The 27,632-nt window shown below is 40.8% G+C and overlaps 1 protein-coding gene across 1 annotated transcript in view; it reads right to left on the bottom strand.

The window, feature by feature from the left end:
- Positions 1–27,632, bottom strand: part of LOC133862250 (7-dehydrocholesterol reductase) — a 39,409-nt gene that overhangs the window by 3,408 nt on the left and 8,369 nt on the right. The window contains exons 4-7 of the mRNA XM_062298024.1: positions 15,890–15,992; positions 15,730–15,795; positions 14,819–14,932; positions 11,810–11,936 (exon numbers count right to left, since the gene is read on the bottom strand). Of these exons, the coding sequence (XP_062154008.1) occupies positions 11,810–11,936; positions 14,819–14,932; positions 15,730–15,795; positions 15,890–15,992 (410 nt within the window). The remainder of the gene's footprint in view (positions 1–11,809; positions 11,937–14,818; positions 14,933–15,729; positions 15,796–15,889; positions 15,993–27,632) is intronic.

The following is a 27,632-nucleotide window of genomic DNA, read 5'->3' as shown; positions in this document are numbered from 1 at the left end:
ACTACAGAGGGTGTGCAAAAGAACAAAGAATTACGTTCCCATTCCTAATTGTGTGGGAATACATTACTGGAAAGCATTAGTCTATAAATAGAAGATCATATCAAATGGACAATTCCTTGGATCTTTTAGGACATAAATATAGTTGCATACACAAAATACTATAGTTTTCTAGGTCAACTTCATATAGTTTTATTTAAATACTTGTGTGGTAGAGCCTGCCAGAGGCTTTGTTGGCATTAATTTTTTCTACCAAAAAAAACTATAAGACTCTTGAAATACGAGATTTTCTTGTTGTGACTTCCTTGATTACAGTGAACCAATATAGGGTTTTTACAGGATACAAGAAAAATAATAATTCCAAAGCTAAACCTAATATTCCATGAATACGCTAGAGAAAATTATAATTCAACATATACTAGAGATAATATATCTTGCTCTGTGTCTCCGCCTCAGGCCAAACCGAAAAGTTCCCATCTCTCTCTTTCTAGGTTAAATTACTGTTGTAAGTTACGAGATGCCTTCTGCTCAAGATCCATTTTATGTAGTGAAAGAAGAGATTCAAGAATCCTTGGGCGGTTCTAATATCTTTCTTGTGGCCCTAATTCAACTCCACTTTTGATGCATCTGCTACATATTTTTTTTTTTTATAAAATAATTTATTTCATTGAAAAGCTTAGAGGGGCGCAACCCTAGTAGACAAGATGTATACAAAAAAAAAAGGCCCCACTAAAGGCGAAAAGAAGAACAAAACTCCACAAAATGAGAGAAATTAGAAAAGGAAAGAAATATTAAAAGCCCGTCCAATTAAAGAGGGATTTGACCAAAATGTTTTTGAGCTCGTCCTTCGACTTTTCATGATCTTCAAAACATCTTGCATTCCGCTCACTACATATTGTGAATTACTAGAACCTCCACGAATACAATGGGGAGGATAAATGGGGTGCTCAATTTACATTGATAAGGGCTCGTCAGCGCGTCTTGCTTCTGTTCTTTTCGATGGTTTACCAGTGCTGGTGTTTGGTTTTCTTCGTTTTCAGGCATCTCTGGTTCTTGGATGGTTGTAAGGGTATCTTGGGATGAAGTTGTCGTTGATGTTTAAAGAGGTGATGCGTGGTTTCTTTATCTTTGAGATTTTTAGTATATCGAAGGTCCCATGGGAAGGTTTTCTTTCATAGAAACGAAATCTTTCGAGTTCATTCTCGAGCCAAGAGGAGATTCCTTCAGGTTTCGTATTGTTGAGTGAGGAAAATGTTATTTCCATTTGTTCTTCTTGGGGGCTGCTTTCGACGGTTTAATGATGATCTTCCAATTGCCCAATGTAGAGGCATCAGATCTTGTACACAACAATCCATATCTAATTTTGTTTCTTATAACAATTTTTCATTACCCAATCGTACTTTTCTCTCCAAATTGTTCTGTTTCTATTCTCCAAAGACTCCAGGAGGCACTTACCCAAAGAAGAGGAGAGCAACACCGGAAGAGATGAAATCCCTTTATAAAAATAACCCATGGGACCTAATTGAATTACCTGAAGGAAAGGAGGCAGTAGGATGCAAAGGGGTGTCCACAGTGAGAAATAAAGTTGATGGTTTGGTTGAGAGATACAATGCTAGATTGGTTGCAAAAGGCGTCACACATATGAGGAGACATTTGCTTCAGTGGAAAAGATGAACTCTATTAGGGTCTTACTTTCGTTGGCAGCAAACTTAGATTGGTCACTTCAGCAGTTTGATGTAAAAAATGCATTTCTTCATGGCTATTCCTCCTGGACTTCAAGATTCTTCGGTCATTGGTAAAGAGTGTAAATTGAAAAAAGCATTGTATGGCTTAAAACAATCTCCTAGGGCGTGATTTGAGAGATTTTCTTGGGCTATGCATAAGTGTAAATACAAGCAAAGCCAAGCTAATCACATATTGTTCATCAAATATTTTCTTGAGATTTTCTTCGACTTCAATTTCTTTACAAGGGAAGGTAACTGCTTTAATTGTTTATGTGGATGACATAATACTGACCAGTAATGACAATGAAGAAATACAAAATTTAAGAAAATATCTCACCCATGAGCTTAAAATAAAAGGCTTGGGAAGTTATAAATATTTTCTTGGCATCAAGGTAGCTAGATCAAGACATTGGATATTTGCCTCTCAATGAAAATATATTCTTGATCTACTCAAGGAAATAGAAATGCTTGAATGCAAGGCAGTTGACAACCCAGTAGAGCAAAACAAGAAATTAGGGGAGAGTAATGAGAGTTCACCGTGGATAAAGGCACATGTCAACAATTAGTTGACAGATTAATATATTTATTTTATAAGCAAAATATCATTAAAAAATACAAAGCCCAGTCAAGTACACAAGGAGTATACAAGAGGAGCGTCTAAGACGGAGAAAGAACTAACCACAAACTTCCCTTTGTAAGGAGTCCACCAAAGCTTGTCATCCCCTTCACTTCTCACTCTAATGGAATACAACAAGGTGAAGAAGGAAGCCAAGATGTCCACCTCCCAGTCATGAGCCACTCGAATAAAGTTGACATCCCACTAAAGGGAACCACTCTCCAAAACCATGTGAGCTGCAACAAACGCATTCTTATCACGAGCAATGCCAAATAAAACCGGGAAAGCTTTCCTTGAGGGTCATCTCTCCACACTACACATCATGCCAAAATATGATCCTGGACCCATGACCTAAAATAAATCTGGTATGACTACAAAACAAACAACATCCCTTCCTTATATACTTCCAAAGCCCCACTCCATGAGACCCAGGGGGATCTAAGGAGCATCACCCATCCCATGCACCACCATACCTAGCATCCACAATAACTTTCCACCAAGCCTGTCTCTCATGCACATAACGCCACAGTCACTTCCCTAACAAAGGCTTGTTGAAGATCCTTAAGTTCCGAATGCCCAAACCTCCTTCAGAAATAGGGGAGCAAACCTTGGACCAACTAACCAGTTGGTATTTGAACTCTTCACCTAAACCTCCCCATAAGAAATCTCGATGGAGCTTCTCAATACGATTTGCCACACTAGCAGGAATAGGGAAGAGAGACAAGTAGGAAGATTGGAAAGAGTGCTCTTTATAAAGGTAACCCTACCACCATTGGACAGATACATCCGCTTCCAACTAGCCAACCGCCTATCAATCTTTCTAACAACACCATCCCATATAGACTTGGCCATTAAAGAGGCCCCCAACAGAAGACCAAGGTACTTTAAAGATAACGAGGAAACCCCACAACCAAAGATGCCAGCCAAACCATCCACAATATCCACACAGCCCACAGGAACCAAAACGGGCTTAGCCAAGTTAATCTTCAAACCTGAAACAACTTCAAAGCACAAGAACAACGCACGAAGATAGCAAAGATGGTCAGGATTAGCCCCACAAAAAACCAAAGCATCGTCCGCGAACAACAGATGAGAAATGTTAACCACCTCAGAGTGTCTAGATCCCACCAAGAAGCCTGAAAGAAGACCTCTCTCGACAGTACCAGTGAGCAACTTACTTAGAGCCTCCATAACGATGAAAAACAGAAGAGGAGACAGAGGATTACCCTGTCTTAGCCCACAAGAGCTACTAAAGAAACTCGACGGAATGCCATTCACCAAGACAGAGAAGTACACCGATGAAATGCAATGCGCTATCCAAGAACACAACTTTTTCCCAAAACCACATCTTCTCAGCATATAGAAGAAGAAATCCCAGTTAACATGATCATAAGCATTCTCAATATCCAGCTTGCAAAGCAACCCTGGTTCATCGGAATTGAGACGACTACCCAAACACTCATTTGCTATAAGAACTAAATCAAGGGTTTGCCTACCTTTCACAAAAGCATTATGAGGTTTCGAGATAATCTTCACCACAATCCTTCTCAATCTATTCGCGAGAACTTTAGCAATGATCTTGTAAACTCCACTTACGAGACTATTAGGCCGAAAATCTTTAAAATCCAAAGCCCCAGACTTCTTCAGAATTAGAGCAATAAAAGTAGCATTAAGGCTTTCGACTAACTTGCTACGAGCATGAAAGTCTTGGAAAACCCTCATGATATCAGTCTTGACCACATCCCAATAGTCTTGGAAGAACGTGATAGATAACCCATCAGGACCTGGAGCCTATCTCTGTTCATGCCTTTAACCACCTCTAAAACATACCTCTCCTCAAAAGGAAGCTCTAACGAAGAGGCCTCCACCGCATCCAGAGAGTCAAAAGCAAGGTCATCCAACCTTGGCCGCCAACTATACAGTTCAGCAAACAAGGTCTCACAGAACTAAGCAGCATAATCCTTAATAACCGGCTGATCGGAAGAAACAAAGCCGTTGACAGAGAGACTTGATGCAATTGAACCTCCTATTCGAGTTAGCTACCCGATGAAAAAAATTAGTGCATTTATCACCCTCTTTAAGCCAAAGAACCCAAGACTTTTGTCTCCAACTAATCTCCTCCTGAAGAATAGTATTTTCCAGATATCTAATAACCAAACATTTCATCACCTTCTCTTATGGAGCTAAACCACGTTCTTCCTCTAATCTGTCTCGCACACACATCTAGATATTGCTTATGCATCAATATAGTGAGCCAATTTATGCACTCACCTCAAGAATGTCATATGGAAGCAGTTTAGAAAATACTTCGATATTTGAAGTCTTCATTAGGCAAAGGGTTCTTGTTTTCCAAACAAGATCACCTGAAAATAGAAGCTTATACATATGCTGATTGGGTTGGGATATTGCACTTGTGGGAGGAAATCTAATTACCTGGCATAGTAAAAAACAATTAGTGGTTGCTAGATCTAGTGGAGAAGCTGAATTTCAAGCCATGGCCCACGGGATATGTAAATAATTATGGTTGAAGATTTCTACTGAAAGAACTCAAATATGATTATAAGGGTTCAATGAGTATATTGCGACAATAAGACTGCCATTAAATATGGCTCATAATCCTTTTGAACATGATCGAACTAAACAGATTGAAATTGAATAACATTTTACAAAGGAAAACTTGCACCCAAGATTGATTTGTACACCTTATGTCAAGACGGGAACAGCTTGTGGATGTTTTTCATTCAGCATTGTGCAAGTTTGGCATGTGAGACATCTTTGCCTCAACTTGAGAGGGAGTGTTGAAGGAAACTTATGATATGATTTTATCTCCTATTATTACCTGCTGATTTGATTACACCTAATTTCATTCCTATTATTGCAATATGCAATAAGTGTATTTCCATAATAGGTTGTAGGACTTTTCTGTTTAAACTCTTGGAAGGAAATGAAGCAGTGTGTGGAATAAGACAATATTCTCTTCTTCTTTCTTCAAACTATTCGTCTTTCTCTTTCAACTAAATCATACAACTCTTCACATCCAGTTAAGGAAAAGAAAATAATAATATTTATTAACAAGTTCATGGCGATAGAATTCCATTACAATCAACTATGGAGAGGTGGTGTTGGGTGGAGGCTAAGTCATTTGTGTTTACGGTGGTAAAAGGAGCCTCGGTGGTGAGATTAGAAGAAAGGAGGAGGAATTTTTCAGGGCTGGTACTACTTGGTGCTCAAAGTGTTGGGTGGCTAGCTTCGACGATGGAGAGTTTGTTGTGGTTTCCGGGGGATAAGGATTTTGTTAGGTCTTTCAAGGAGGGGTCAAAATTTCTCATTGTTAGACGAGGTGGTAATGTAGCTGGTAGATTCCTCGAAGTGGCAGTTTACGTTGTGGGTGGCCGGAGAGGGATTATTTACATTCCTGAAGGATATGAGGGGCGGGGTTGGAGCAAATTTGGGGGTTTTATTGTATTAGGGGGGGTCTTGGGTTTTATTGTATTATGGGGGTTCTATTGTAACTTGGGGGTTTTCTTGTATTAGGGGGGTCTTGGGTTTTTTATTGTATTATGGGGGTTCTATTGTATCTTGGGTGATTGTTGAGGGGTTTCTAAGGTATTTTGGGTGTTTGATGGTGATTGTTGGGGGCTTCTTTTGTATTTTGGGTCACTTGTGGGTTTTGGAAGTTGTGGGTTTGTAGTTCCTTGTGGGTTTTCTTGGGTTTTTTTTTGGGCTAGCTGAGTTGTCCCTGTGTACTTAGGGGCGCCTTACGCTTTTTTAATAAAATTTTCTTACTTATCAAAAAAAAAAAAAGGTTAGAGATTTTCTCAATATCCCGGATGGGCATGGCATGGTTCGTTTAGCTTCAGTTCCAGAGAGGATTCGGAGAGCAGGTGATGATGATAATGAAGGTTCTGTCCCCTTTGTTCCTGTTGGTTCTCCCGACAAAATCGGAGTGTCATCCTTCGTGGAAGTCCTGTGTAGAGGTGCCAAATGCCCGGTGGTGGAGAAGAAGTTGTCGCATCCAGTGGCTCCGTTAGGTGAGAAGCGCCGTGATCACTCGGTTGAGGTGAAGGAGCTGTCTCGAACTGAGAAGCCACTGGACAAGGACCTTTGTGACAGTTGTGGCGCAGAGAACGTGAAGGATGGGATGGGTGTCAGTCGGTTGCCTATGAAGTCTGTTGCTCGAGGCAAGGATGGTAGCTTCTCTGGTGACTATTCTGCAGATTTTCAGCTGACAGGAGAAGAGCACACGTTTCCCTCTCTTTTGTTGTGGAAAAGCCAACTGGAGAAGTTGAAGGCTGACGTGGACCAAGCTCTTAGCAGGGTTTGTGAAGGGCTTATTTCGTTTGGGCCTGGCTCTAAGTCCAAGCGTTTTGGGCGGAAGAAAAAAAATAAGAATAAGAAGAGGAGATTGCATTGGGTTCCGAAAGCCCCGAAGCCCATCTCTTATGACCTGTTAGCGAAATCGGTAGTGCTTCATGAGGTGGGTTCGTAGCCGGCGTTGGACTACGGCGGGTCAGAGAATCCTCCGGCAATCTCTGAGCCTTCCGGTGGGTCGTGTCCTATGTCTCTAACGTCAGGTCTCTCTGCTTCGGAGAATCAATCTTCCAATCCCGTGCAGGGCCCTCGGCCTGATTATGTCGCAGCAGCTATGGAGGATGAAGTGGGTCCGTCTGTGATGATGGGTACTTTTCCGGTGATTCCAAAGCTTTTCGGTGGGTCGTCTTCCTCCACTGTTGTCCACGAATTGGCTAGTTTGGTCTCTCAACCGGAACCAAATGTGTCTTCCGTTCTTGGTCTAGAGGCCAATCTTGCTTTGGTCGACTCTCCGATGAATACAGAAAGTGCGCTGGTGGTCGGGGCTGGTTCGGACCCTTCAGACACTTTGGTTGCTTCGGATTTTTCTCCCTCTGTTTCTTCGTTGATATCTGGCCCTTTCTCCCATAAGTTATTTACTGGTTTGAGGTCTAGGAATGGGCTGGATTTTGTTTCGATCTCTGAGGGGGAGGGAGTTTCTTCTGTGGGCTTTCCTAGAGAGCAGGAGGGCTCAAAGGAGTTGCCCTCTTTCGTAGTCCAATCTGATTTCAGGTCTGATAATGTGGAGGGTGGTGTAGGCGATGAGATGGAGGGTTTGGGCCCGTTATCGGTTATACCTTTGGCAGTGGAGATGGACAAGGATTCCTGTTCAAATGTGTCTCCTAGATGGGTGATGGAGAGGGTGAAGGGCTACTACAAACTAGTAGGAGTGTCTTGTGACTAATATGAGGATAAATTGTTGGCTTTGTTTGAACAAATTGAAGCCAAGCGGGTCCACTCCTTGGCTGATTCATTGGCTTTGGCTACCACTGTGTCAAGAGTGAAAGGTCAGAGGGAGATTAAGCGGCTGGATTGTTCCATTAACTATGACAAGAAGGGAGAACAATCTTATAGAAGGAGAGGTAAGGGTAGGAGTGTGTCATGTGTTAATGAAGCTTAAAATACTATCATGGAATGTAAGGGGGATTAATGAGCTGGATAAAAGATTGCGTATTAAAGGGCTCATTAGAGATTGGAAGGTTGATTTGGTGTGTTTGATGGAGACAAAAATGGAAGTCATTACTAGAGAGGTGGTTCGAAGTTTATGGGGATGTCAACATGTGGATTGGTGTTATATGGGGGCTAGTGGGGCATCAAGTGGGATTCTGAATGTGGATAGGTGGGCTGTGGAGAAGGCGGATGAATGCATGGGACGGTATACTTTAGCTGTTTCATTGCGTAACGCTGATGATAATTTTATGTGGGCGTTTGGGAGTGTGTATGGGCCTAATGATAATGGGGAGAGGAGGGTGTTGTGGAATGAGATTACTGGATTGATGAGTTGGCGGGATAGACCGTGGTGCTTTGGGGGAGATTTCAATGTGGTGCGGTTTCCGAGTGAGCGATCGGGAGTCAGTGGTTTTTCTACTGCTATGGAAGATTTCTCGGAGTTCATACATGGGCAGAGTTTGGTGGATATTCCTCTCCAAGGAGGGCAGTTCACTTGGTCCAATAATCAGGTATGGTCTAAAATTGATAGGTTTCTGTTATCTCCGGAGTGGGAAGAACATTACCCTGATGTGTCTCAAAGTCGTTTGCCTAAACTTTTATCAGACCATTTTCCTTTAATGTTGGATTGTGGATCGCAAAGAGAAGGGAAAAGATACTTCAAATTTAAAAACATGTGGCTCAAATCCAATGGCTTTGTTGAACAAGTGTAACGTTGGTGGGAGTCTTATGATTTTCAAGGTCTGCCGAGTTATGTGCTGGCTCACAAGTTGAAAGCTTTAAAAGTGGACTTGAAGATATGGAATGGGGAGGTCTTCGGTGATGTGGGGAAGAAAAAGAAGGAATTATTGGAAGGTATTAAAGAGCTTGAGTGTTTTGAAGAAGCTCGGGGGCTAGTGGAGGAGGAGGGGGTTCAAAAGTCAGACATGATCAGGAAGCTGGAAAAAACCCTCCTGTTTGAGGAGGTTAATTGGAGGCAAAAGTCTCGGGCTCTGTGGCTGAAGGAAGGGGATAATAACACTAAATTCTTTCACAGGGTGGCCAATTCACATTGAAGGTACAATCATGTGGGAGTTTTGAGGATCAATGGGGCTTTGTCTTCTGATCCGATGGAAATTAAGGGTCATATTGTAAATTATTTTGACTCTGTGCACTGAGCAGAGTTCGTGGCGGCCTAGGGTGGATGGAATTTCTTTCTCCTCCATTGATGCGGATGAGTGTCTTTGGTTAGAACGAGGCTTTGAGGAGCAGGAGGTGTGGGAGGTGGTGCGGGAGATGAACGAGGATAAGGCACTGGGTCCAGATGGTTTTTCTATGGCTTTCTTTCAGAAATGTTGGGGGGTTCTCAAAAAAGATATTATGGCGGATTTTTCAAAATTTCATAATAGTTGCCAATTTGAGAGGAGTTTGAATGCAACTTTTGTTTCCCTAATTCCTAAGAAGGCTGATGCGATGGAGGTTAAGGACTTTAGGCCTATCAATTTGGTGGGAGGGGTCTATAAAATTTTCTAAGGTCCTTGCTAACAAGCTCAAATCAATATTGGGAAAAATTATTTCGAGCTCTCAGAATGCTTTCATTGGTGGAAGGCAAATCTTAGATTCAGTTCTTATAGCCAATGAATACCTGGATAGCCAAAGGCGGTCAGGGGAGGCCAGATTATTGTGCAAACTGGATTTGGAGAAAGTATATGATCACGTGAATTGGGATTTCCTCCTTTACATGCTTCAGAGGTGTGGGTTTGAGGAGAGGTGGAGGGAATGGATTAAATTTTGCGTTTTTACAATAAAATTTTCCATTTTGGTTAATGGCGTCCCTTCTGGTTTCTTTCAAAGCTCGCGGGGAATTAGGCAAGGTGATCCTCTTTCTCCTTTGCTGTTTGTAGTGGTTATGGAAGCACTTAGCAGGATGTTGAATGCGTCTGTGCTCCAAGGCTTGCTGTCAGGTTTCTCAGTGGATTTCATGGGTAATGAAACTTTAGTGGTGAATCATTTACTTCTTTTTTTTTTTGATAAGTACTTGCAATTTATAAAGAAAACCCGCAGAGGGGTGCAACCCTTATATACGGGAAGTATACAAGAGAACTCCTAAAAGGGACGAACGTGAATCATTTACTGTTTGCGGATGATACCTTAATTTTTTGTGGAGCACAAGCCGAGCATGTTCGTGAGGTGTACCTTCTTATGTTTCGAAGCGGTGTCAGGGTTGAGGATCAATTTAGGCAAATCCGAATTGGTCCCTTTTGGCGAGGTGGAAGATGTAGAGTCTTTGGCACATATTCTGGGTTGTAGAATTGGGTCTCTGCCGATGACTTATTTGGGTATGCCGTTGGGAGCGTCGTTCAAATCAATTTCTATTTGGAATGGGGTTATTGAGAAGGTGAAACAAAGGTTGGCTAGTTGGAAGAAACTATATTTATCCGAGGGTGGTAGGGTGACATTGATTCACAGTACTCTTTCTAGCATTCCTACTTATTATTTATCTCTGTTCCCTATTCCTGGGAGTGTAGCAAAGAAACTAGAGCGGCTTCAAAGGGAGTTTCTGTGGAGTGGTTTGGGTGATGAGACTAAATTTCATTTAGCCAATTGGCATCGAGTTTGTACTCCTATCAAGGCTGGTGGACTGGGAGTTTGTAATATTATTAATTTTAATCAAGCCTTATTGGGGAAGTGGATTTGGAGGTTCTCTCAGGAGAGCAATGCTTTGTAGAGATCGGTAATTGAGGTGAAGTATAGGAGTGTGAGGGGAGGTTGGTGCTCTTTACCGGTTTCGGGACCTTATGGTGTCAGTGTTTGGAAGTTTATTCGAAGGGGGTGGGATAATGTTGCCAAGTATTTGCGTTTTGAGGTGGGTGATGGGTCTCATATTCGCTTTTGGCATGATTTATGGTGTGGGGACAAACCTCTCAAGCTCTGTTATCCAGCTTTGTACTGTATTGCGCGTTCCCCTGATGCTTGGGTGGTGGATAATTTGTCTGTGGTAGGAGGCGTGGTTCATTGGAATGTTCTCTTTACGAGCTATGCTCAAGATTGGGAGGTGGAGATGATGATGTCCTTCTATGAACAGTTATACTCTACTCGGGTTCGGCATGGGGAGGTTGATAGGGTGGTGTGGAATCTTTCCAAGAGGAGGAATTTTGAAGTGAAGACTTTTTATAAAGCATTAGTTTGTCACGAGGCGGCTTCTTTTCCTTGGAAGGGTATATGGCGTGTTAAAGCTTTGAAGCGGGTGGCGTTCTTTGTTTGGACAGCGGCTTTAGGAAAGATTTTAACTCATGACAATTTACGTAGGCGTGGTATTGCGGTAGTAGAGTGGTGTGTTATGTGTAAAAAGCATGGGGAATCCGTTGATCACCTTCTTCTTCATTGTGATGTGGCACGGATCGTTTGGAGTTGTTTTTATAACTTGTTCGGGGTGGAGTGGGCTATGCCTAGTAGTGTCTTGGATTTATTGAGTGGTTGGAGCACTTTGCTGAATCATGGTCCTGTTCTCTGTATTTGGAAGCAGGTTCCTTCATGTGGTTTGTGGGGCTTGTGGCGTGAGAGAAATTCTAGGCTTTTTGAGGATATGGAGGTATCGGTTGGAGCTCTTTGTAGAAATGTGCTTAAAATGTTTTATCTTTGGGTGTCGGCGCATAGCTCGGGTAGTATGTTGTTCGCTGATTTTTTACTTTCTTGTTCGTTTTTTTCCTCTGTTTAGGGGCTCTTTTGTATACTTCATGTGTGCTAGGGTTGCACCCCTCTGCTCTTTTTAATGTATTCTTACTTATCAAAAAAAAAGGATTCCATTACAATCAACCAAAAATCAATTTCCCAGTTAAAAATTTATACTTGCAGGTAATGTTGCATGATTAAATGCACTAGACATTCTTTGTATTCACCATGCTTTCTTATTGTATATCAACAAAATACAAGAAAAAGTAGCAAGTAAAACACAAACAATAGAGCATATTTATACCTCGATCATGTGCAATATCCATGGTGTTCCAATATCCAGCTTCCCACCAAAAAAACTTTGTAACATAGACCAGCATCAATGTAGTATTCACAAGCATAGAATCAGCCACCGTCCCATTCTCTTCATACTGGTAAAGGAGACGGGATGTTTGAGAAACAAGCAAATGATCAAGTCCTTGAACATTAAAACTTAGAAAATAGAAAGTTTTCATTGTGTATGTGTGCATGTTTGTGTGGGTCAGAAAGAATGGGACTGGACATGGCATCCACTCCATGACAGCTGCGAATCACACAAGGTCAAGACACCTTATAAAAATAGGAAGATCAATTACAAAAAGAGAATAAAAACAAAAAACATAAAAACATAAAAATAAAATAAAAATTATATATATATATATATATATATATATATATATATATATATATATATATATATATATATATATATATATATATATATATATATATAAACTACTATTGCATTGTTCTAGGGAATTGCAGTCATTGGTGTAATCTATGGATAACTTAAGGATGCGGCATATCGTAGTTGTAGATTAGTGTTGCATGTGCACAAGTGGGGAATCAGTTCATCACTTTTTACTCCATTGTGAGATTTCTAGTGCCTAATAGAACTCTATTTTCAGTCTTTATGGGTTAAATTGTGTCATGCCTAGATGAGTGGTATATCTCTTTGCCTATTCGAGAGGACAGTTTGGAAGCCTTCATAGTATAGCAGCGTGGAAGATGATTTCGTCATACTTAATGTGGTGGTGTATCTAGAGAGAGAAATTATCGAAGTTTGGAAAACCGTAAGACGACGACAGTGGAATTAAAGGCTTTTTTCTTCAATACCCTTCACCACTGGACGATTACTTATGCTTGTTTTTATATTTCTAGCTTTTATGATTTTCTTAATCTTTTTTCTTTTTGTGGTTTGGTGTTTCTCTTCTATACTTGTGTGCTTGGGTACTTGGGTTGCACCTTTTCGTTATTTAATGAATTTCTCTTACTTTTTTTATTTTTGGATAAGTAATCGAATTATCATTAAAAACAAAAAGTGCTATTCAATTATACAAGTAGTATACAGAAGAAAACACCTAGGGGGAGGAACGATTACTTATTAAAAAACAAATATTCAAAAAAAAAAAAAAAAAAAGAATAACTATAAGGTAACACATAACATTGTAGCAATGTAGAAGGCCTAAATTTGGAATTGAGTACGTAGGAGCGAAAGAACTTCCATGTACCAAGGTGCAATGCACATTATCAAACTCCTGCATGGAAATTAAACAACCAAACTGCGAGGGATCTAGAATGGCAAGACAAGCATGAGATAAAGGAATGCAAAATTCACAAATAAAGAATATTAAACTGAGAAACAGCATTTCACATTCCTATTGTTAAATAATTGTTTCAAATGCTTAATTCTATTATTGAAAAATGATAATATGGGTTTTCTCAACCTTTACACTGCAAAAGATTTAAACTTGTTATAATAAAAAAACTCATCCTCTTAAGGGATAACTAGATAGCCACGAGATTTTGGAGCTTCCTTAGTCACTTGACCAAAAAAGGACAGTCATCAAAGCTCTGCAAGTTATTTCCAAGTGCGAAATTACACCCACCAATACATAGGCCTACATAGGAAGCATTGTCATCCCTAAATAATTTAAGAATGTTGCAGATTAAATTGGGATTGCCCTAAGGGTGGCAAGATATTCCCATATCCATTTAACTGCCAAGAAACACCCTAAATAAATGGGTAAAGCATTGTACGGGTATTACTGGATTAGAAGAATTTACCTATTGATTGATATGTTTAATGGGCAGAAACCTGAATACTTATTAGGAAACATGTAAAACCAAAAAAAAAAAAAAGCAGGAATCCACCACCCATAAAACATATTTTCTTCAACCTTTCTCTCTTCCATTACTGCACCAATAACAGCACCTAATTAATCACCAGATATCACAGTCCCACAAAGCAACCCAACTTTGACGATATTAATTTCTCAGACAACTCCCATGTACTAGGATTGCATCAACCTCTCCTTTACCACCACATTCACCTCCTGCTCTTCACAATGTCCTTTCCTCCTGCTGCTCAAAACCAATTCAGACCTAAACTCTTTGCCAGATCCTCAACCTAAAATTCCTTCACCACGTGTTTCAGCTCCTCCAGTGCCTCCACCTACTTTACTTCAAAATTTGTTTCAATTTACCACAATTTCATCATATTCACTACTGCCTATTGTTTTTCTAGTGCCTTTGCTTTCTAAATCTTTGAATCTGATATGATGCTTGTGTCATCGCAGGGGGGAAATCATTGTTCTGGAAGTGCCTAGAGCTGGAACCACAGCTCATGGAGCCAGTTTTTGCGGTGGGACACAGAGCCAAAACACTGTCCACACAAATAGAAGTGAACTCCACTGCATTAACAGTGATGGTGAGATGATCAAGGACTAGAGGTCCAATTTTTTTTTTTTAGTGTCAATTTGCCTCCTGTGAAGTAAAAACTTCTAGAGAGAGAGAGCGAGAGAGGGCAAGTTGTTTATTTTGTTTACTTGGATCTTTCCATGAGCTCAGTGCTCAATAGAAAGACTAGAGAGAGACTGAATTTTTGTCTTTTAATTGAATTCTTGTTCATATTACACTGCTCAAAGAGAAAGAGAGTTTAGTAGATTGAGGGTGTTTACTTGAGACTTATAATATCCAGGAAAAAATTCATCCAAATTATCTAACAGGTTGAGTATAGGTATTTGACATATCCTATCAATGGGTTTTAAAAATGGCAAAATGGCAAACGACCAACTCCTTTTGTGATCTGCCCTAACCTCTCATTGTAACTCTTACATTGCACAATAAGTTAAAAACAAACTGCCTAGTACTCAAATGCGTCAACAAATGGAATTTCGACCTTAAACCTCTCACATCTTAGTAATATATTAACCAACAAAACTTATCTGACATCTTTGATATTCATATACAGAGTTATCCTTGAGGCATCTACCTGCTTTATGCAATATGTCACAGCAAGAACTGCCCAAGACATCATCCCAAATCTGCAGTTTGTGAAAACTTTCATATCAAAATGTTTACCAATTCGAGGATACAGCTCCATACCCTGCAAGAATAACAAGGGATTGTTAGAAAGGCACTTTCATATAAGAGCAAGACCCCTAGACTAGCAAGTCCATTGTAGTCATCTTTCAATGATAACAATAAATTGGAGGAGTTTTAATTGCTGGGGCAGATTTAGAAGTGGTACTTATCAAAAGAATACCTGAAAACATAATCCAACAGGATCACAATGGAGATAAAATTTTGCTATCTCGCATAATCATTAGATAGATGAGGAGAAGCACACAACAAAACGTGGAAGAGAGGGGGGGCACCAATGAATTTCTGCATTACGCTTTTAGCATAGTCTTTGGCCGATTCATCTTTATGGACTATTTTTTGCAAATGTGGATTATTAACACAACGGTGCTGAAAGATAAAATGAAAGCCTCGACTTCAAATTTTCATTACTATAAATGTACATGTTGCATATGTTTATTTTTAAAAGCATGGACATGATAGGTAGAATGAAAGGGTATGGAAACAATATCAGAAGTAAGAGTAATGCTTAAACAACACATAAAAAGCCAAACAGAGGCAGAATATACGTGAAGCTAGGTATTCTTGCATGTGCAGAACTAAAAAAGATCCATGAAAATGAAAAAAACTTTTAAAAGAAAAGTCACATGAAAGCAGAAAATATATGTTGGACAAATTTGCTAAGGAGAATAAAGAAAGTAAACATTGTTCATTGGATGGATGCCCAGGCACTGAGATAAGCATACCCCATTCTTCATAATCACGAATTTAAATTATTAGATAAACATAATAAGAATATCATAGATATCTGAAGATACTTACCCAGTAGAAATCAATTATTATGTTCCCAGATGAACCAGAATCGGTGGAAGATGGTGCAATATGACCCTTGAATACATAAATGGTTAGTGATAGACATATAAACTGAAACTGAAGCTCTGTTTATAGCAAAAATAGTTGTCCATCAAAGTTCAATCCTCACTTTTATGTACAAGAAAACACAAAAGACGAAGCTTCCAAAAATGAGTGCTGAAAATATTTCTCCCAAATGATCATACACAACTGAGGGGTTGAATATCCCAAACCTGAAGAACGATCATTGAAAAAATATCAAATAAACTTAAAATTTAAGTGGCATATATGTAAATAAAAAACAGAATGGAGATCTCAAAAAAGAAAACTACAAGGCATGCAAAAAGAGAGGAAAATGAGAAAAGTACAAACCACAAAACCTATATTCTAAAATTTTGTAGACAAGGATACAAGTGGAACATAAAGTTGAGATTAGTATAAGAGAATAAAAATGTAAACAACAATTTCTAATTTGATAACTATCCTGACCTCCTCCTAACTCTGGCCAGACATCCTATTCTAATTTGATTAATATCCCGATAAGTATACTCAGTATTTAGCCCATAAGTGGGCCACTTCCTCATCTATGGCTATTCTTGCTCACCAAGTATTGCACCTCACTATCTTTTCTCCTCCAGTCATGATCCATACGTCATCGATTCTGGAGCATCTAACCATATGATTGGTTCGTCTACTACCCTCTTTGATTATCAACCTGTTGATTCATCTTAAAGTATTACACTTGCTAATGATTCTCTAGCAAAAGTTGCAGGCTTGGTGAATGCGCAGGAGTCTCAACCTTGACTTCTTATTTGTGTTGCATGTTCCTGGTTTTCCTTTTAATTTATTATTCATCAGCAAGATTACTAAAATTCTTCATTATTGTGTTAGTTTTTACCTTTCTTTATGTATATTTCAAGATCTCCAAATGAAGCGGATGATTGGTATGGGGCATGAAGTTGGTGGCCTTTATTAGCTTGACTTTGCACACAACAAGCTCTCTCTTAACATCAATTCGCAATATTCTAGACGCATTGAAAAAGAAAAACTAAACACTACGGCTTCAAGAAGATGGCAAACCCTCATAGAATTTTGCCGACCATCCAGGGGACCAAAACAGAAACTCCCATCTTTTGATCAAGCAACCTTGGATCGCGGCCTCGATATCACAACTTGCCAACAAAGTTTACATAAATTTCATGAAAAGCAATCGAAGATAATCGGCAGTGCATCGAGAATGAATGAAATAGAATCATATTAATAATCGTCTGATAATCTAGCTAGCTACAAGCTACAAGACGAGGACTCACTCTACCCCAGAAAGAGAGAAAGGGATATCCGCGCCCTGAGTTTTAGATGTATACATAGGCAAAGCCGTGTGCAATGAAAGATGCAAGCACGGCTTGGGGAGGGATTTTTTTTACCTACCTTTTAACAAGTAAATTATCTACTCCATCAGGACTAAGAAGTGTGTTTCTCGAGCCTTCAACTTTAGATAGGGAACCGTTAGCAAGTGTAACACTCTAAGGTGAGTCAACAGGATGATAATAAAGATAGGGTATGAGACAAACCAGTCATATGTTCTGTTGCGCCAGAATCGATGACCCACGGATCATGAGTAGAGGATAAAAGACAGTTAGATGTAGTACCTGACTCAGCAAGAGTAGTCGGGCTTTAGTTTGAGTCCTTTCCTTCTCTGTACTCCAGTGTGAGCAGTCAAGGGTTTGCTCATATTCCTTCCCTTTCAGGAAAGTCGAAATCTTGTTCTTGTTTATTTGGTAGCTGGCTTTTAAGCAGACCTATTTAGCAGAGTCCAGCAGAACAGACTGACCGAGACAAGGTATCGAGACAAGGAGAATCCGCAGCGCAATCAGACCTTCCAGCTCTGTTTTCCTCTACTTTGTCAGCCAGCTTCTTCTATGGTAAGGTGTCGTTGTCAGCCTATTGCTCATAGGGCCAGTTGCTTATACAACGTATTGAGTTGTTGGTATTGTTCTCTGTTAACTGGATCGATAAAATCAACTGAAGGTATTGACTATACTTCTCGCTCCCAACTCGGAACCACAGCCATCAAATAAAGTTCAGCAGCAATGCGCAAGCAAAGCACTTACAAACTAGGACCAATAATTTTTTACACAGCTCACAAACTCAACACGAATTCAACTCGAAACTAGCAGATTAAGGTTAAGGAGTCTAACTCGTTTAATTAAATAGGTCAGATTATGATTGACCTATATAGTCTTATGTTCATACCTCGACACGACCCAAACCCCTGACATGTGACATAGGGCTAGCAATTTTTTACACGACTCGCAAACCCGGCATTAACCTAGCCAGGAACGGGCTGAAACTTATGATTCGAAGACCAAGTCATAGACTACTAGACGTCCCACAGAGCGACTCTCAACGAGGACGTTGAGACTTTTCAAAAAAAATATATATCTTTTTTGGCTTAGTCCGCCTTTACTAAAGATCAAGGAGTACACTAGTACTCCGGCTAATAAGGGAAAGAATTTTTTTAATCCAAGTTGACTCTGATTAGATCCTTAGCGCAAGCGCTAAGTAAGCAAGCTACCTTATGTAATGTAAAAAAACCCGAGGAAAATAAAGTCAAGTAGAAATGAACAAGGTCTTACAGCACAATCACTATATCTTTCCTTTTTCTTTTTCTTTATATCTCCTCTATAGAAAGAGGGATGATACATGGCACGGTAGACCTGATCGTTTGGTCAAGGAGTGCGTAAGTTGACATAGCTCCATGTATATGTTCTTTGGGGCTAGAACCCATAAATAAGTTTTTTTTCTGATAAGTGAGAACCCATAAATAAGTAAGAATGAAATGAAATAATGGTGAGCCTAAGGCGACAAAAATGGCTCAAGGCTTTCTATATAAAGCCCTTCTCTTCTTCACGGAAAGAGACAATGCACTCTTTGAATGGTAATAGATTCATAAAGAATGAATCTTTTGGTTAGAAGTTATACAGACTTTTTTGCTCCCCCAAGCGCCTATCTTCTCATAATATTTCTCTATCCGCCTCAACTGCGCTAGGCAATTAGCCCATCCACTTCATTCCCTTCCCTCCGGTACAATCACGAAACTACATTGCCCTCCATTTCCATATTTAGATAACTCAAAAAATCTACCATGATTATTTCCCCATTGGTGCAGGATGAGCATTGTATTTCCCACTCAGTAAGTCCTACAAAACTCATTCAAATTCCCTCACTTTGCACAACGCCTCCATCGAATTCCTTAGCCATTCTATACTCAACCTCCCTGGGAACACCGCTCTGAATATTCCTCTACTTCTCTCCACTAATCGAATGCCTCCAACACCAATCTCAGATTGAGCTTCAAATGATTTGGCTTCCACAAAGGAAAAACACAAGTAACCCATAGTCACTCCAAAAGTTTTCATATTGGATTTCAGAGAAACTTAACCATGTTACTCCAATAAATACAAGTGTATGAACAAAATATCGTAAATTTTTGAATCACTATATTTTCATAACATGGTATCAAAGCAAGATTCTACGATTTAAATTACTGTTTAGTCTTTGTTGGTTTTTTTTTTTTTTTTGTCTTCTTTGTTTTCTCTCCTTTAGAAACAGTGTTAGTGTTGTAGGCTAAGGCCTGATACCCTTGGTTGGAAGTAGATGGCAGCGTCATCACTATAATAGTTGAGATGTCGTCCCCATCAATCTCAACAATGCGGTGATTGTTCTATGTTGGTGTTGTTGTGTGATCACTGTTATAGATGCCTTCAGTTGTTTCTGATTGGTCATTTTTGTGTTGTAGTGGTGATCAATGCTTGTAGGCATGGCCAGTGGTTTCTACAGTAGTTGTAGCAGTCCATGGTTGAGTGTGATGTCGTTGATTGTAATTTGATTGCCTATGGGGTGTTGTATTGTTTGGTTGTGGTTAACGGTCGTGTGAAAGATGGTTAGTCGAGCTTTGGTGGTTTCCAATGTTGAGCATTTGTCGATGCTGGCAAATCTACAGGGGTTGCGATGGTGGATAATAGTTGGTTATGGGTTGGCATCATTGTTGTGGTGGTCTGTGGACACAGTTGCAATCGTCGGTGGTGTCTATTCATGTTTGTACGGTGGTTGTCAGCATCACCTGGTTGCCGAAACAAATCCTTAACGTGTTTCAAAGAAGAAAATGGGCATTTGCTTGTGAGTGCACGTTATCCCTATTCAGGATAAGGATATCACAATTTAGTTTAATCCCTTATCCGACATAACGCTATACCAATTTTATTCTTGGGCCAAGTCTAGACCAACCTAGATCGAGCCTAGGTTCAAGTACAGCCCAAGTTCAAAGCTTGTCCATCATAACAGATTCGGCTCAACCCCAACCCAATTTGGTCATGTCAACTCGGTCTCGGCTCATAACCTAGATTATTCTTAAGATCATATCAACCCAAATTCTAACGAGGTTGAAGAAGCCAGACGGAGTGCCATTCACCAAAACAGAGAAGCGCACCGAAGAGATGCAATGCACTATCCAAGAACACAATTTCTCCTCAAAACCACACCTTCTCAACATATACAATAAGAACTCCCAGTTGATATGATCATAAACCTTCTCAATATCCAACTTGTGAAGCACCCCTGGTTCACTAAATTTGATTCAACTATCCAAACATTCATTGGCTACAAGAATTGAAAAAATGATTTGCCTACCTTTCACAAAAGCATTATGAGGTTTCGAAATAACCTTCTCCATAACCCTTCTCAATCTATTGGCAAGAACTTTAGCAATGATCTTGTAAACTCCACTCGCAAGACTAATAGGCTAGAAATCCTTAAGATCCATCGCCCCAGACTTCTTCGGGATTAAAGCAATAAACGTGGCATTAAGGCTTTTTACAAACTTACTATGAGTTGTCCCTATTCTAGTTGCCCCTATGAAGTGTCGCTACCTTTTTTTTTTTTGATAAGTAATATAAAATTCAATAAAAAGCGCAGAGGGGCGCAACCCTAATACACGGGAAGTATACAAGAGAGCCCCTAAACAGGAGGAACCACTAATAAATTAAGAAAGTCTACAAAAGTAGAAACACCTAGGTGGCAAAGATGGGGAGCTATCCAAAGATATAGCGTGTTAAGAAGACGCTTCCTTAAAACTACCATTACAGTCTCGACATCTTCAAAAAGCCTCGCATTCCGCTCCCTCCAAATGCTCCACAAAACACAGTGAGGAACTAAACGCCAAACATTTTTTGCTAGGCCATGCCCTCGAAAAGCACCCCAAGTAGTCAACAAACCCATCACCGATTGTGGCATGACCCATTCAACTCCAAATAAAGAAAACATAAAACTCCAAAGCTCACGGGCGGTGTCGCAATGAAGTAACAGATGATCAATAGACTCCCCCTTCTTTTTACACATACAACACCACTCAATAACCACAATATTCCTCTTTCGTAGATTGTCATGAGTCAAAATTTTTCCTAAAGCTGCAGTCCATACAAAGAACGCCACCCTTGTCGGAGCCTTAGCACACCATATCTTCTTCCACGGGAATGATGGACCTTCTTTCCGACTAAGTGCTTCATAATATGACCTTACTTCAAAATAGCTCCTTGTAGAGAGGTTCCAAACTAACTTGTCACCCTCTCCTTGTCGAATCGGAGTGGAGTACAACCGCTCGAAGAAAGAGAGCACCATCTCCAACTCCCAATCCTGTAATTGCCGCGTAAAGAGAACATTCCAATGAATATTGCCATTATGAACAGCCATATTATCTACCACCATAGCCGCTTTGTTCCTCACAAGACTATACAGAACTGGAAAACAAAGCTTCAAAGAAATCTCCCCACACCACCGATCATGCCAGAAACTGATATATGATCCATCCCCTACCACAAACCGAACATAATTGCAAAACTTCTCCCACCCTTTCCTAATATATTTCCAAACCCCTACTCCATAGGAACCCGACACCTCAATAGAGCACCACCCACCCTTTAGGCTCCCAAATTTGGCGTCAATCACCAAACGCCATAGAGCCTCTCTCTCCCTACCATATCTCCACAACCATTTACCTAAAAGAGCTTGGTTAAACAGGGAAAGGTTGTGAACTCCCAACCCACCTGAATGCAACGGAGTACAAATCCTGTTCCATTTCACTAAATGAAATTTGGCCTCATCCCCTATGCCACCCCATAGGAAATCCCTCTGGATTTTTTCAAGACGATTAGCCACCCTCAAAGGAATAGGGAACAGCGACAAGAGATACGTGGGGATATTGGACAGCGTGCTCTTAATAAGAGTCAACCGACCGCCCTTTGACAAATACATACGCTTCCAACCAGCCAGTTTCCTTTCCATTTTCTCAATCACCCCTTTCCAAGTAAGAACGGACTTGTAAGAGGCACCCAAAGGCATACCCAAATATGTCATAGGCAGCAATCCAACCCTACAACCCATAAGTTGGGCCAACCCTTCAACATCCTCCACCTCACCAATAGGAACAATTTCTGACTTTCCTAAATTAATCCTTAATCCCGAAACTGCCTCAAAACAAAGAAAAATGCACCTCAGATGTCGAATTTGTTCTTCTTGCGCTCCACAAAAAATCAACGTATCATCAGCAAACAATAAATGATTCACTACTATTGCCTCTGACTCACTATGTCCCACAGAAAAGCCTGTCATCGAACCCTGCTCCATCGCAGCAGCCAGCATCCGACTCAAAGCCTCCATAACCACCACAAATAATAAAGGCGACAGAGGATCACCTTGTCGCAACCCGCGAGAGCTAGTAAAGAAACCCGTCGGAGTTCCATTGACAAGGATGGAGAATCTCACCGTAGAGATACAAAAACGAATCCAAGCTCTCCATTTCTCCCCAAAGCCACAACGTTGTAATAAGTAAAGTAAGAAGTCCCAATTCACATGATCATAGGCCTTTTCCAGATCCAGCTTACACAACAACCCAGAATCCCCTGAACGGATTTGACTATCCACACATTCATTAGCAATAAGCACTGAATCCAAGATTTGTCGACCACCAATGAACGCATTTTGGGTGTTTGAAATAATCTTACCCAACACTGATTTAAACCTGTTCGCAAGGACTTTGGAAATAATCTTGTAAATTCCCCCAATAAGACTGATAGGCCGAAAATCACTCACATCCACAGCATCATTCTTCTTTGGAATCAAAGAGACAAAAGTAGCATTGAAACTCTTTTCAAACTTGCCTCGAGAGTGAAAATCTGCAAAAACAGCCATAATGTCATGCTTTAAGATATCCCAACACTTCTGAAAAAAAGCCATAGTGAAACCGTCGGGGCCCGGAGCCTTATCTCCATTGAAATCTCTGATGACCTCCCACACCTCCTTCTCCTCAAACCCTCTCTCTATCCAGCTACTCTCATCTTCATCAATTGAAAGAAAAGAAAGGCCCTCTACCCTTGGCCGCCAAGAAGAATTCTCAACATACAAGTTTTTGTAAAATTGAACTATATGCTCCTGAATTTCCTTTGGATCTTTGGAGATTTCACCATCTATACTTATAGAATCCACTTGATTAAATTTGCGACGCGAGTTGGCCATCCTGTGAAAAAATTTTGTGTTCTTGTCCCCCTCCTTCAACCACAAAGCTCTGGATTTCTGTCTCCAAATTATTTCCTCACACAGAAGAGTTTTCTCCAGCTCTCTAGACATATCTATCTTGCGAACCTTCTCTTCCTCCTCTAGGCCTCGGCCTTCATCAACTGCATCCAGCTCACAAATGCCCTCCAATAATTCCTTCTTCTTCTTCCCTATATCACCAAACACTTCAGCATTCCATTTCTTCAAGTCCGTCTTCAATGCCTTCAGTTTAAACGCCAAAATGTGACTTGGAGAACCCGAACACTCATAAGACAACCACCACTTTTTGATTTGCTCAACAAAGCCCTCATAATTCAGCCACATGTTCTCAAATTTAAAAGACCCTTTTCCTCCTCTTGGTGCCCCACAATCCAAAAACAAAGGGAAGTGATCGGACAGAAGTCTTGGAAGCCTCCTTTGGACTACTTCGGGATAGTGTTCCTCCCACTCCACAGAAATTAAGAATCTATCAATTCTAGACCATGTGTGGTTATTCGACCATGTAAATTGGCCATCTTGAAGAGGTAGATCCACCAAGTTCTGCATGAAGATGAAGTCTGAAAATTCTTCCATAGCAGCTGAGAAACTGGCAATGCCCGACCTCTCACTCGGAAAACGAACATCATTAAAATCTCCCCCAATACACCACGGCACCTCCCAACAACTCATCAATCCAGCTAACTCAATCCATAAATCCCTCCTATCCCTGTCATCATTAGGGCCATAAACCCCCCCAAACGTCCAAGAAACATTATCACCAATGTTGCGGAAAGAACAAGCAACCGTATATCTACCTATACATTCCTCCAATTTCTCCACCACTCTCCTATCCCACATAAGTAAGATCCCACCCGATGCTCCATTGGCTCCCAAATAACACCAATCAACCTGATTACACCCCCATAAACTCCGCACCACCTCCCTTGAGATTATTGCCATCTTAGTCTCCACCAAACAAACAATATCCGCCCTCCATTCTCTTAGAAGCCCTCTAATTTCTACTCTTTTTTTCATCTCATTAATCCCTCTAACATTCCACGAAAGTAATTTAGGCATCATAATTGCATACAGAACCCCTACCTTTGATGCGACCTCTAGCCGATAGAGCCCCTTTCTTCTCATAATTCAAGGACCAAGCCAACCTGTTTAGTTCTCTCTTCCCTTTTGCCCCTTTGTTCAACGGACACAAAGTCTGAGGACTGGCCGAGGATCTTCCTCCAGCAGCTTCTATCTCCTCAAACATAGCTAACATTCTGTCCTCAAATCCTTCGCAAGATAATCCGATAGCCTGATAACATCTCATAACTTTTTCCACCACCCATCTAGGTGATATCCTGTGTTTTTCTCCCCCTTTTGCTGCCAAAGGTGTGATTTCCAGCGGGGCACCACTCGCCCCCTCCTCGTTAGAATTTTTTTCTTCTAGTTCTAACAGGAGATCGCTTCTAACATCCTGTGTACCACTGTCCAGTAGAACTTCTCCCTCATCTGTTACACCAGCATCTTCCCCAAGGCAGCTCTCCCCTTGATTTCCCACTAAAACAGGTTCACATATCACCATATGCAAATTGTTAATGTCCATCATCTTTGTCACTGAGCTTGCACCCACAGCAGGAGCACCCATCTCATTACAAGTACATTCTGTTACCAGGAGCTCCGGCAAGACTCCCGAAACCTGCTCCCCTACTTCAGTAATGATGTTACCCTTCAAAGAGCCACCGTCCACCTGAAGAGCCACTGCTGCATCTTCTCCTTCTTCACCACACAACACGACCTCAGGCATACTCAGCCGAAGGGAATTTTCTGGTTTCCCAGCCGGAAGTCTGGAATTTCTAAGGTGAAGTGTCCCTACCTTAGAATGTACTTTTTTTTATAAGTAATTTTTTTTTTTTTTGATAAGTAATAACCTGGTTTTATTAAAAGCGTCAGGCGCCCATTAGTACACCGGCAGTATACAAGAGAAAACGCAATGCTGGAAAACGAAAAAAAAAAACAGCCCAAAAAAAGAAAGAAAGAAACCCACCACACAAACCCACAGGAACCTAAGCCTACAAGCACAAAGAACCCCAATCCAACCCACAAGGAACACACAAGAAACCCACCCAAAAACCCACAGGAACCTACACCCTAAAACACAACACCCGCAGCCCACAAGCAACCCACAAACTACAGAACCTGAGCCTTTCCTCTCCTACTCCTAGAATGCACACTCGCAACGTCGTAGTTTATGGAGCTCTTCAGATTCTGCAGTTCTCTCCTTCCTTTGATCTTATACCGCTTCCCCATACTACCCCGATGAAAATCTTCCTCAATGGCATCCAACAAAGCCAGGGCCAAATCTTCATCCTCAGCACCATCCGACTCCCACTCCAAGTGTAAGTCGGGAGGAAAAAAAAAAACTCAATAAAAGCCCTGAGGGGTATAACCCTAGTACACAGGAAGTATACAAGAAAACCCATAATGTATAGTAAAAGAAAACAACTCCAAAAACTCACCCTACTATCCATGTGTAAAGGGCATTGAACAACAACGTTTTCAACTCTAACATCGCAGTCCCACTATCTTCAAAGCTTCTTGCGTTCTGCTGTCTCCAAATACACCACATTAAAAACAATGGAACCAACCTCCACACTTTCAAAGCACTCCAATGTCCTTTTTGTCCTCTCCAATTCACCAACTCTCTCACCCTCAGAGGCATAACTCCTGCAATACCAAACATCTGGAAAAGCGAACTCCATAATTTCTTGCAATCTCACAATGAAAAAGGAGGTGATCAATAGATTCGCCACTTTTCTTACACATACAGCATCAATCCACTACAATAACATTCCTCTTTTGTAAATTGTCCAAAGCCAAAAAATTTCCTAAAGTTGATGTCCAAGCAAAGAATGCCACTCTTGAGGGAGCTTTTTAATCTCTACTACCCCAGCTTTTTTAGGTATGAGACATAAAAGTAGCATTGAAACTCTTCTCAAACTTCCCTCAGCTATGAAACTCCTTGAAAACTTCTATACTGTTCTTGAAAGAAAAAGAAAAAAAAAACCATAGAAAACTCATCAAATCTTGAAGCCTTATCCTCATTAAAATTGCTCACCACCTCCAACACTTCACTCTCCTCAAATTCTCTTTCCATCCAATTTCTTTCATCCTCATCAATTTTTTTTGATAAGTAAGAGAAATATCATTAAAAAGTGCAATGCGCGATCAAGTACACAGGAAGTATACAAGAAAGGCATCTAAGTGAAAGTAGAAAACAATACAAGGAAATCATTAAAGCTAAACGATAAGGGTGCGAGGAACGCAGCCGACCAAGAGTACAAAGAATGAAAGAAAAAGGAAATGAGATCCTCAGTAGTTCTTTCTTTGTCCTCAAACTGCCTATCATTGCGTTCCCTCCATAAGCACCACATAAGGCAACAAGGGACCATCTTCCACACGGCTGCACTCCGGGAGCGGCCACCGGTCCACCAACAAGCGAATAAATCTACCACCCGAAGAGGCATAACCCAAGACAAACTGAAGCGACTAAAGATGGCGTTCCACAAAGAGCGAGCAACCTCACAATGGAGAAGAAGATGATCCACTGACTCCCCATTCATTTTGCACATGCAACATCTATCAATCACTATGACCCGCTTCTTCCTGAGATTGTCCAAAGTAAGGATCTTCCCATGCGCTGCTGTCCAAGCAAAGAAAGCCACTTTCGAAGGAGCCTTGGTCCGCCAGATACTTTTCCAAGGAAAATGAATAGCCTCTTTGCAAGCAAGAGTCTTATAGAAAGATCTAACATCAAATTTCCCTTTGTGAGAAGGAAACCACCAAAGCTTATCCTCCCCCTCGTAGTTCACTCTGGAAGAGTACAACAAAGAGAAAAAAGAGGCCAAAACATCCACCTCCCAGTCATGGGCCGCTCGAAAAAAGCTAACATCCCACTGATAAGACCCACTCACCACAACCAAATGGTCTGCTACAAGAGCATCCTTGTCACGTGCAATATCATACAAAACTGGGAAAGCTTCCTTGAGAGGCACCTCACCACACCACACATCATCCCAAAAACGGATCCTAGATCCATTTCCCAACATGAGTCTGATATGGTTGCGAAACGAACTCCATCCCTTCCTTATATTCTTCCAAAGCCCCACTCCGTGAGACCCAGGGGGGTCTAAAGAACACCAACCATCCCGAGTAGGTCCAAACTTTGCATCCACAACTGATTTCCACCAAGCCTCTCTCTCATGGACATAGCGCCACAGCCACTTCCCTAA

The sequence above is a fragment of the Alnus glutinosa genome, chromosome 3 (assembly GCF_958979055.1).
Source record: "Alnus glutinosa chromosome 3, dhAlnGlut1.1, whole genome shotgun sequence".
In the NCBI taxonomy this organism is placed as follows: Eukaryota; Viridiplantae; Streptophyta; class Magnoliopsida; order Fagales; family Betulaceae; genus Alnus; species Alnus glutinosa.
The sequence above is the reverse complement of the archived record's forward strand: the minus strand, read 5'-3'. Positions and strand labels throughout refer to the sequence as shown.